General features: G+C 44.6%; 1 protein-coding gene across 4 annotated transcripts in view; it reads left to right on the plus strand.

The window, feature by feature from the left end:
• WDFY4 (WDFY family member 4) overlaps window positions 1-12,148 on the plus strand; it is a 247,190-nt gene that overhangs the window by 21,758 nt on the left and 213,284 nt on the right. For all 4 annotated transcript variants that reach the window (XM_065919941.1, XM_065919942.1, XM_065919943.1 and 1 more), the window contains 3 exons: window positions 7,853-7,967; window positions 8,848-8,960; window positions 10,998-11,132. In XM_065919941.1, the coding sequence (XP_065776013.1) occupies window positions 7,853-7,967; window positions 8,848-8,960; window positions 10,998-11,132 (363 nt within the window). The remainder of the gene's footprint in view (window positions 1-7,852; window positions 7,968-8,847; window positions 8,961-10,997; window positions 11,133-12,148) is intronic.

A 12,148-nucleotide genomic window follows, 5' to 3' on the forward strand; every position in this document is an offset into this window, starting at 1 on the left:
CCACCAAGTCACTGGGAAAGTATATGGATTCAGCAATAGCACTGTATATTTCCCACCCCTCTGAGCAGCCCTAGCTCTGATGAAAGGATTCTGCACCTGAGAGCCAGGGCTTGATACCTTTTTGCCTCTCTCCAGATTTTTGATTTGAGAATTCATTCTTTTGTTGTACAAATATTTGGGCTTCCCTAGTAGCGCAGATGGTAAAGAATCTGCCTGCAATGCAGGAGATCCAGGTTTGATCCCTGAGTTGGGAAGACCCCCTGGAGAAGGGAATGGCTATCTACTCCAGTATTCTTGCTTGGAGAATTCCATGGACAGAGGAGCTCTTTACTGAGCTCCTATAGCCTCTTTTGGGCCTGGTGCTATGAAAGTAAGGAAGACCAATAGAGGTTTTACCTGTAACTGTCCAGAGCAGAGGATACTGAGTAGGACCTAAAATGTGTTTGTTTGACTTCTAGGGATTAAAAATGAATTCAGTTCAGTCACTCAGTCATGTCCAACTCTTTGTGACCCCATGGACTGCAATACACCAGGCTTTTATGTCCATCACCAACTCCCGGAGCTTGCTCAAACTCATTTCCATTGAGTCAGTGATGCCATCCAACCATCTCATCCTCTATTGTTCCCGTCTCCTCCTGCCGTCAATCTTTCCCAGCATCATGGTCTTTTCCAATGAGTTACTTCTTCACTTCAGGTGGCCAAAGTATTGCAGTTTCAGCTTCAGCTTCAGTCCTTCCAATGAATATTCAGGACCGATTTCCTTTAGGATTGACTGGTTTAATCTCCTTGCAGTCCAAGGGACTCTCAAAATTGAATTCATTCAAAAATGAATTGGTGCCATTTCTTCAAAGTGGAAAGTTTTCATGTGAGACTTAGATTTCAAATTCCTCTTGAAAATATTTGTAGCTGCAGTAGTGCTAATTGGATGGAGATGGCTAGGGGCACTTCTTTAAACAGAAGATGGTCTTGGTCTCTTAGTTTACCCTAGTTCCTCACTCCCTAATACACCCAATCCACATCACTGATTTATGTTATCTGACCCTATATACACACTGACCTCACGAATAGCAAGTGGTTCCTATTATAACCTAACATCGATATTGGTTCATATTTCCCAAACCCTTTCCTAATTACGGGAAGAACGATGGTCCTATTGTTGAATACATGGGATTTCGAGTCAAACAGTAGGGCTCCAGTCCCAGCTCCATTACTTATTAGCTGAGCATCCTTGAGCAAGCTACTAAATTTTACTGAGCCTCAGTTTCCTCATCTGTAAAGTGGAATCAATACCAATTTGCTAGGATACTGTGAGGGTGAGATCAGATGAGGATTGTAAAGTCCACAGCACATGGAAAGTAGACATGGTGTCCATTTCCTTTCCACCAGTCTCCTGGAAACTGACTGCACATGTGCAGTTTGAAATTCCATTAGTTACCATGATCCCCGAGAAAGGTGACAATATCTGCTATGTTTTGGATCTCTGGAGCCCATCTCTGAGGCAGACTATCACCAGCTTTTTTTTTTTTTTATAATTTTCTTAAAATCTATATTCTTTTAAGGCCCATACGCTTACAAACCTGTTGTTCCTATTAAGTTTCGACCAATAAAATCCTGCCAGAACTATAGCTCTCAAGCTTCTTAATTAAGAATTGGTAGCAGAAAGGAACATGGGGAAGGTGGGAAGTTGTTTTTTTTGGGGGGGGGGGAGGGGTTTTAGTGCAGATAAAATCTGAGCTGTAGATGAAGCTCGGGGATGGCCATTGGATTACAATGTAAGAAGTCAAGCTTGTAAAAACTCTCTTCTGAATTGTATATTCATAAAACAGAGTTCTTTAAGTTTGTTTGCAAAGAACCCTCTTAGGAGTATCAGGACTTAAAAAGCCATCTCCTGTGGCATGTGTCCAGTCAAGACTTTCCTATATCTCCTTGAGTTCAGAAAGACTGCCACCCCTTGCACTTGTGTTGTTTAGGGAGTTGACTCCAGGATGTTGCAGACAAAGAGGTGTTTTTATTGCATCACGCAGGAAGCAGCACAGAGCCAATGAATTCCCAGGATGCAGAGTGGTGCTGGCAGTAAGGATTCAATGGACCATTGTTCTTTCCCTGCCAAGAGCCTTGGGCTTTGATCTTTCTGAAACCTTCCTATCATAAGCTCTTAGAGCAAGAGAAGGCCTTCCTCTCACAAGAGTGGGCAGGTCCTGTTGGCCTCCAGTTGACTTTGCTTTAGGGAAAAGGGAACTGCTTACACTCTCTCATTGCATATAGATATTGGGTAATAATATATGGAGAAACTAGAGTTACAGGTGTAGTTGTTGTAGATTGTCCCTAGAATATGTACTTTGAGAGAAAGCAGGCAGCTAAATGATAGGGATTCCTTGGCAATTAGTGTAAAATTCCTCCCTGTCTGGGACAGGCAGTCTCAGGGGTTGGATGACCTGGGGAAAAAGGCAACTCTGTGCATTTGGTAGATTAGGGATACTGCCAATAGGTTCACACTGCTCCCTTCAAGAGGTGACATCTGTGTCCCCTCCCCTGGAACCTGGATGGGTTTGTGATGGTTTGACTAATTGACTAGGGCAAAAATGACATTTCCAGGCTCAGGTCTCAAGAGAATTGTAGCTTCTCCCTGTCACTTGGAATACTTGCTCTTAGAACCCTGATGCCACGTTATGAGGAAGCACAGGCAGCCCTGAGTAAAAGCCCATGTGGAGAGAACCTAAGCTCCTGACATTGCAGCTGCAGTGCTGCTGACAGCCAGAACAATTTGCCAGCCATGTGAGCGTGCCATCCTGGATCTCTTAGCCCTTGTTCACCGCCCCAGCTGAGTGAAGCAGAGAAAAGCTGTTCCTTCTGAGCTCTGCCTGAATTGCAGGTCCATGAGAAAAATAATGATTGCTGTTATTTTAAGCCACTCAATTTGGGCTTGTTTGTTATACAGCAATAGATAATCAGAACAGTGGGTAACACAAGCAGGAATCCATTTATTTCCTAGTGCTAGGGGAATGGAATTAAAACCAAGTCAGTTGTATTTGTGTGTGTGTGTGTGTGTGTGTGTGTATACGTGTGCATGTACACAGGTGTGCATATACACAGGTGTGCATAGGTACTCTTAGGCTAACTGCCTGGCCAGTGGTACAGAGTTTATACTGTTGAATGTAGTCAATTATTCTTATATAAACCCAGCATGGACTCAACTGACTATGGAAGAGAGAGAAGTGACATTAAATATAATAGCAAGGATAACCAAGAGTTATTTCCAAGTGGTATCCAGAGGGGATGGTGAGGATAAATACTCCTTCTTGTTCATCTCTGGCTCTAATCCACTTCAGAATGGGGCCTGCAACATGGTTTATTCCCTTCTCAGGGGAACAATATTTTTGTTATGTTAATGAACTTTTGATGCATCAGTTTTTTCTGCTTACAAAGGAGAGAATTAGTTAGCAGGTGAAACTCATGTAAAGTATCTGAAATGTTTTGAGTTTACTTAAAGGCCAAATCATCAAACTCTGCAGCAATGAAGAAATAGCGATACTGCAGTCACATGTGAAAACTAACCAGGTTCTCTGTCTTTCAAAGCCAGGTTTTCTCTCATTTCCTCTAGAGCTTCTGTCATTCCTTATGCTCTGGAGACCAGAGCATCATTTTCTTTTTCTTTCTTCCATGTGAGGGGACAGCCATAAGACATGATGGTGCAGCTTAGAGAATGTAAGTAAATAAAATTTTTTAAAAATATTGAGCAATATTCTCCCAGCATGCAAATCCCAATTTGGGGAAAAAATTAGTTCCTTTTGAAAGCTGCCTTAACTCTTTGGGGTCTCCATGGTACCATTCAGTAAATGATTGCCTCTGTGCATCAAATAGCACCCCAGTGGCCTGAAAGAGTTCATGGGGCCTCCAGAAGTAGCCATCATGGTCCCAGGAAGCAGTGTGAGCCTTGGGAGAATCTGGCTGAGTGTACAATTACTGTTCAGCTCACAGTGGCCCAATTTGCTTTATTGTAGAGTGCCTCCTGGAGTCCCACTGCTCAAAGACAATCTCAGTGCCTCTGAGTCAACTGCCTGCAAATCAGCCTTTCGGGGGTCTGCCAGCCCTGGGAGGAGGCACAGGCGTTTGTTAGGAAGATATCATAGAGTTCTCAGTCCTGGGGAAGAAAATAATGTTACCACTGAAATTCCCAGCCAGAAGGGCTGACTTTTCTCTCCCGAGATTAACTTTTCCAGGTGATAGCTGGTTTCCAGGTGGTAGCCATACATTTCTTAGACATGCACATGCTACTTCGGTATGTGTGAGATGATTCAACTTTTTACTCTGCTGCTTAACTGGTTATCTCAGGTTACTGTGTGGTTCTGCCTCAGTTTCTGTAAAGTAGGAATAATAATTATACCAATCCCAAAGGTATGTTACGTGGATTAGTGAAAACAGTGCATGTCAGTGCTTGGCATAGTGTTTGACACAAAACCAGCAACACATTTGGCCATTATTCTGCATAACGTGGGTCCCATCATCATATGTTCACTTATTAAATATTTGTTGGAGGTCTACTATGTAAAATAGGGCTTAAAATTCACCTAGTTGTTTTTGTAGTTTTAGCAAAGTTCTGATGTACTGTTTTTTTATTTATTTTATTTACAAAGGAGAGGTGTGACTATGTTAATTTATAGGGCTAACATTTTTTAAACTATTTCAGATACAAAGTTTTGTTCAAATCAAAATAAATAGCCAGGTACTCACAACCCATATGGGCTTCCCAGGTGGTGCTAGTGGTAAAGAACCTGCTTGCCAAGGCAGGAGAGGTAAGATGCAGTTTTGATCCCTGGGTCAGGAAAATCCCCTGAAGGCAGGCACTTCAGTATTCTTGCCTGGAGAATCCCATGGATAGAGGAGCCTGGAAGGCTATAATCAACAGGGTCGCAAAGAGTCAGACATAACTGAGGCAACTTAGCATGCACACATGCACCACCCATATAAAAGAAATAAAGCATTTCAGATAAACTAAAGCCACCTGTGTATAAATTCAAGAACTTATTCCCCTTCCGCTCACTCCCAATGGTAACTCCCAACCTGCTGAATTAACATGCCCTGTGTGAAATGATATATAAACAGACAGCAAGTGGTAAAAGTATATTATGGTATCATTTTAAGTTACCTATAAAACTGTATGGGGAACACATGTAAATCCATAGCTGATTCATGTCAATGTATGACAAAAACCACTACAATATTGTAAAGTAATTAGCCTCCAACTAATAAAAATAAATGAAAAAAAAGAAGAAAAAGCTATGTAAATTATACAATAATATGGGTGTATTTTTATAACCATAAGTAATACTATCATGTAACTTATGTATAGTCTCACAAGTTTTTGTAGCTCAAACTGTAATATACTTTCACAATTTGCTTTTTCCACACATTCTGTTTCTTGGATTTATCTCTATTGATTCAGCTCTATTTTTTTTTTTTTCTTTTTCGGTTCTATGTGATATCCTTATATAAATTTGTCACAAATCATTCATTATCCTATTGATGAACGTTAAAATTTTCCCAATCAAAAATAACATTGCATAAATATTTCTTGTCCATGTCACCTTGGGCACACATGCCAGCTTGTTTAGGGATATACTTAGAGACTTCTCCCTAGCACTGGAATTGCTGGGAGGTTGGACATGTGCCCCCTTAGCTTTATTTAATCGTGTTAAATGCTTCTTCAAAGAGGTTCTTTCAAGTAACTCTCCAGCATAGGGTATGTGGGTTTCATGATTACTCACTTTCCCTACATTTGGTATTGTCATTTTTTTTCATTTCTGCTAACCAGAAAAGTAGAAAATATCTTCTTGCAGTTATAGTTTGCATTTCCCTGATTATTAGTAATTTTCTATTTATCTTTCAATAAGTTTCTTGTTGCTTCATTTGCCTGTTTATTAAAAATCAGTCTTTTTAAAAATTAATTTATAGGGGGTCTAAATACCAGCCTTTTGTCAGTTACATGCATTGCAAATATTTTATCCCAATCTGTAGTCTGCATCCTTGTTTTGTATATAGTGTCTTTTCATATCAAGAAGAGTTTTACAGGTTTTTACTTTTAAACAAACATAGTATCTATTGCAAGGAAACATACTGAGAATGATTTTCCTTTGGAAATTTTATGTCTTTCTCACCCTTTCTAGGAGGATCTCAGCTTAAAAAAATTGGTCAGGCCTTTGGGCAGGAATATAATTTAATACGGCTGGTGAGTGGGAGTAGTGGACAACAATCTAGCAAAGTTGCATTTCAGAGTGGCCACTAACTGCCAGGAATGCGCACAACAGCTTACCTCCCTGGTGGGAACTTGGGGTCAGGAATCGCCAGGGACTCAAGTTCGGGCCAAGATAGTCACTCTGCTCTGTACTCAGCCCGTGACAACATGGGGGAACAGAGGGAAAGGACTCATGTGAAAAGCAGACCCAGGAACAGGATCACTGCGGGAACTGTGGGAAATTCTGGAAAGAGCCTGGCCTCCCAAGCAGAATTGTAAGACTTCTATTAAATAGCATTTTTAACAATAATCAGGCAAAGTCTGAGGAAAAAGAAGACCAGATGGGATAGAGATGAAAGGGACAGATAAGAGAGGATTTTAAGGAAGTTAAAATAAACGGGAGACTAAAAACAATGACAGCAACAACTTGGACTGGGAAAGGATTTCCTAATCTTGGAACTAAATCCAGAAAGCAAAGGAATGGACTGAGAAATTTCATTTCATAGGAATTTCAGATTTCTGTACAGTTTACCAAGCAATACCAAATTTAAAGATGAAATGACAGATTCAGAAAAATTGAGATAATGTTATAGACCAAAGGTTAATGATTTTTGTACATAAAAAGATTTTTTAAATAAATAAGAAAATAATGAAAACCCCAATAGAATAATAGGCTGAGAGTAAGAACAACAATTCAAAAGGCATTAAAAGTGTTTGTCCACTCTAGTTACCCAAAGATTGCGACTGAAATGAGATATTTTTTCTTCTGTAAGTTTTAAGATGAAAAAGCACCACAGTGCTTGATATTGATGTGGGTGGAAAGAAATCAGCCCTTTTCCAGAGAGCTGTTGGAGGCTAATCTGTTAAACTTTTTCTGAAGAGTGAGTTAGTAGTTATTAATAGTAATAGGTACCAATTTACTAAAAAAGGGGGGGAAAACACTCTTTTAATTGGATGGTATCACTGACCCAATGGACATGAGTTTGAACAAGTTCCAGGAGATAGTGAACGACAGGGAAGCCTGGTGTGTTGTGGTCCGTGGGGTTGCACAAAAAGAGTCGGACACAACTGAGCGACTGAACAACAGCAACAGTTGAAAATCCCACTTTTTTAAACCTACAATTCCATCTTTTAGAATTTATCTGAAAGAAATACTTGCACTACTAAACTAAAATATCTGCATGAGGTTTGACAATAGTGTAAGAGGAAAATCAGTGAGACCCAGCAATTGATGGTGAGGAAGGGGAGGGAGGAGGGACCTAGAGAATTACTCTTGAAATTTCCTACTAGAGCAGGTGAGTGCTTGGTAGGGTCAATCACTGAGACAAGATACACTGGGTTTTGGGGGAAGGCAATGGATTCAGTAAAGTATGTTTGGGGTTTCAGGAGCACGAGTTCAGGGGAGATGTCCAGAGTCAAAGCTGGATGTGTTTGGAGCTCAGCAGTAAGTTGAAGACTTCATAAGCACTAGTGTAGGGAGACAGTGGGAGTTGGAGGGTAGGTGATTCAGTGGCTTTCCAGTGAACCTGGGAAAGTGACTGAGGCTGGCGGGGAGGTGATTCTGATGCCTAGCTTTGTAGCTTTGACATCACTGAGTGAATCCTGCATGTTGCACTTCAGGCCTGGGAACACTCCGTGGGGATCATCTGCTTTCCCAGTCTTCAACGGCTGGCTGAAGATGTTTCCAACCAGTTTGCCCAAGAAATACAGAAGGCACTTGTGGGAAAGCCTGCAGGTAAGAGAAGAGCTGTTCTGGAGAACTTCATGGAGAGCAAAACAGCTCTTTGGGCCCCTCCCAGGCCTCTGGCTAAGCCCCTCCCTGCTTTCTAGGGGAGTTAAAGTAGAGCCTTTGAAAATGCACAGCAGGCCAGGTTCTGACACTGAGGACCCTGGAGAACAAAGGAAAAGGCTAGAAGAGGGAAGAGAAGGGGGACTTGGGAAAATTTGCTGCTCTTGGGAGGAACACACAGACACACACACTCATATCATTGACCCTACCCTATATATATGTGTGTGATATATATACACACATACACACACAGACGCTACTCCTTTCCCCCCGCCCCCACCAACACACACACACACACACACACACACACACACACACGAAACCAAAGTCAAGCAAATTTCCTGCTATAGGTCCTGGCTCACATCCTTTTCTTCACGGAGTTGGACCCCCAGAGCCTGGGCTATAAGGCTGATAGCAGAAGGAGATTCCAGGGAGAAGGAATAGCTTGAGCATGGTGTAGATGGAGGAATCCCTGTGACAAAAGGGGCTGTGTGACATAGAAAGTGGGGAGAAGACACTGGATTGTGGCAAGTCCAATTGCTGAGGAGCTTGTTCTTATTGTTTAGCAATAGGGAGCCACTGATGGTTGTTGAACAGGGATGGTGGCATAATAAGAGTTATCCTCCAAGGAGATTCATGCTGACAGAGTATGAAATGTTTGGTACAGATACAGGCATCACTGTTGGGCGTGCAAGAGGTGGAAGTTCCGTAAGGATGCTAAGGCATACCTTAGGGAGGGAGGGGCCCAAGGGGAGGGAAGCTGGGTGACCTGGCCACTGCACCGCCTTGCTGGTGACATTTTCTCTCCTCCCCACACTGTTGCCAGAGCAAGCACGGGTAGCAGCTGGGAAGCTGCTGCGATGGAAGGGAGATGTGGACGTGGATCAGGATGGTTACCTACTCCTGAAGTCGGTGTACGTGCTCACGGGGACAGATTCCGTAAGTTCCAGGCCCCACTGGCCCCGCCTCCCTGCCTGGGCACTTTTCACCCATGTCCAAGCACAGGGCAGTGGAATTTCTCAAGGGTGCTTTCAATCCACGAAACTGATTTATTGCTTTTCCTCCTCTACGCCCTCTTGGATAAAGAACATGGACTTCAGAGTCTGAAATCCTGCCTATTCACATCCTGCCTTTCCATCTTATGTGCCACTTTGAACAAATTATTTGATTTCTTTGCATTTCTGTTGTGCTGTTAATTTTAAAATTAGAGATAATAATGCTTCCGTTCTAGGGTTAGTGTGAGGATCAATGATGGGTGATGTGTGTAGACTATATTTCCTGCGTGTCAGGGTGGAGCTGGGGGCATGCCATGCATTGTACAATTAATCCTCCCAAGGCCCTAGGAATCAGAGTACAGTGATGCGGCACTGGTGACAGCAGTCAGGTCTGCCTGTGATGTGCAGCCTCTCTGACTCCACGCTTTGAGCCCCTGCTCTTTACCGCCTCCTGCTGAACTCAGACTAAAGGAGCCAGGCCTGTAGGCACCTGCCCTGTGCCGCACCAGAGATGAAAATGACTACTCTTCCTTCTTACCACCCAGGCCCCATCCTGGCTGTATTCATCCCACCATGAACTGGGGACCTTGAGTGGTCTGCCGATGACTGATGGCCTCTCAGGCAGAAGCAGCCCCCAGAAGCTGTGGCTTCAGCATAAATGACCCAAAGTCCTGTGCAGGGCAGGTCCAGAGGCGCCTCTGTCTAGCGAGAGTGCCTGTCTGTGAGTATCCTGGTGCCTAGACTAGGAACAGCAGGGAACCAGGCTGGGGCGGTGGCTGCCCTCTGTCTAATGGTGAACACAGGCATCTGATGGGCATTTGGAGATAGTACCAGGAACGGGGAGAGGAGCATGGCAAATAATTGTTCACCAGAGGGAGGATCACCCACCTGACATTTCCTCTCTGTGAGCTGCCTGGACCACCATCAGGGACAGTGACCTGGAGCACAGCGCCGGGGCTCTTCACTCCCTGAGGAAGGACTATTTTTTTTTTGCGTGAGCAGTAAAAATGAACCTAAAGCCTTGTTTTCTGCTGGGAAGAGCCTGCCTGCAAAGCAGCGAGAGAGGAAGCTGTTGGCTTTCTGGGGAGATGGTGCAGTTCAGAGGACAGGGAGAGACACCCTGAGCGTGGCCACGCCGGGACACGTGTCCAATACAGGGGACAGACATTACCTGCAGTGAAAACTTTTAGGCACCAGCAGACTGGTGCTGGCCCAGACTGTACAGTCTTCCTTTCTCTTTTCTAATGTACCCACCGTTGTCTGTCAGATTAGTGAGTCGGGTGGGATATTGAGCACTTTATGTTGAACACACATGTGTTCTCTCATGAGCATGTACGTGTGCACACACACATGCAGAGGTTACCGTGCAGTAACAGCGGAGGAGCTGCAGGCAGAGCCCGTGGAGAAAGGCCCTGTGAGGCTTCACACTCAGGCTGACCCCTCTATTCTGACTCCTTGTCTCCTCTCTGTCCGGCAGCCCTGGGGCTGTTGAGGTGTGTGGCTCACCTATGTAGGTCCTCACCTAGAGGGCTGTTTGGGTCAAGATGAGGTCTTGGATCTGAGCAAGGGGATAGAAAGGGCCCTGATCACGTCCTTGATTCAGATGCTTGAACTTGTTCTCAGCCTGACTGCTTCCTGACTGAGTTCCCAGTTCCCTCATCAGGAGGAAACCTGTCAAAATCAGCAGTGTGATTGCCAGGAATGCCCTTGATTTCTGCTCTGCAGCAGCCCTCCCCCTCCCCCATCCTTCCTATCATCTCTCTATCATGTAAAAGATATGTCTACCTAGCACACAATACTCACTTTATGTAAACTTAATCTTCACAGCTATCCCACTGGCCCTCAAATTGTCTCCATTCTTAATTGAGAATGTGTCGCCGAGAGAGAGGAAGTGGCTTCCCCAAGTTCGTGGCTGACCTCTCTGGACTGGGTCTGGAGCCGTGCTCTTTAGCCCTGGGTAATGTCTGAACTTCCCTTGCAGGAGACGCTGGGCAGAGTTGCTGAATCTGGGCTCCCAGCCCTGCTCCTCCAGTGCCTTTACCTGTTCTTTGTTTTTCCTCTGGAAAAGGATGAGGTTTTGGAGAGTGATGTTCAAGTTCAGAGGATGTTTGTGCAGGTGAGTAGGGGGAGGGCTGGGCTTCCTGGGCCAAGACCAAGCTTCTTGGTCCTCCAACCTGCTTCTCCAACCTCCTCTGGTCTCTCTATACCCTTAGCTCTGAGCCTCCCCTATTCTCCTGGAGGGCCCAGCTCACCCCTTCGCCCCTAGGCTCTGCAAATGCTGCGGAATCCCGTGCATTTGGAAGACAGAGTTTCTCTCCACCTCCTTGTACCTCTGTGCTGCCCTTGTTCTCTTCCAGAACAGTGTGCTTCTCCTCCTCCTCCGCTTGGCTGCACCAACTTCTTGTCCTCCAGTCTGTGTTCTAGGGTCCTGCCTGCCCTCCTGGGCACCTGGAACCTCCTGTCTCTGGCCCCTGTATCTCTGAGAACAAACTCGCTAAGCCCCCCTTATGTAACTCTATAAGTACTTGCTATGTACCAGCCTTGTGCCATAACCTCACACCCATCACCTCCCTGAGTCCTCTCTTTTATCACAGGATGTGCGTGGTATTGTCATCTTCATTCAGTGTAATCTAAAGTACGGTGAGTAAACACGAGTCCAAAGTCCAAGTGTGGCTCAGTGGTAAGGAATCCACCTGCCAAGCAGGAGACATGGGTTCAGCCCTGGGTGGGGACGATCCCCTGGAGAAGGAAATGGAAGTTGACTCCAGTGTTCTTGCCTGGGAAATCCTATGGACAGAGGAGCCTGGCAGGCTATGCTCCGTGGGGTCACAAAACAGTGGGACATAACTTAGCAACTCAACAACAATAAGGGTCATAGAGGAGGTGAGTGGGGGCAGGAATTGGAACCCTGGGAATCTGGCTTCTGAGTCTGCATTTAACCACTCTGTGGGGTCACCTCCATCTCTCCTCTCAGACACCATTTCAGGCCACTATCACATGTGGTGTGTTCAAGCCATTACCCATCTCTCCTATCTTCTCTAACTGGCAGAGACTTTTCATGTAACTTCTCACCTCTCTCCCCTACCCCTGTACCGACAAGTTCTGCTTTCTCAGCTTCTGGTGTGCTGTGTT

The sequence above is a fragment of the Muntiacus reevesi genome, chromosome 2, assembly GCF_963930625.1.
Source record: "Muntiacus reevesi chromosome 2, mMunRee1.1, whole genome shotgun sequence".
Classification (NCBI taxonomy): Eukaryota; Metazoa; Chordata; class Mammalia; order Artiodactyla; family Cervidae; genus Muntiacus; species Muntiacus reevesi.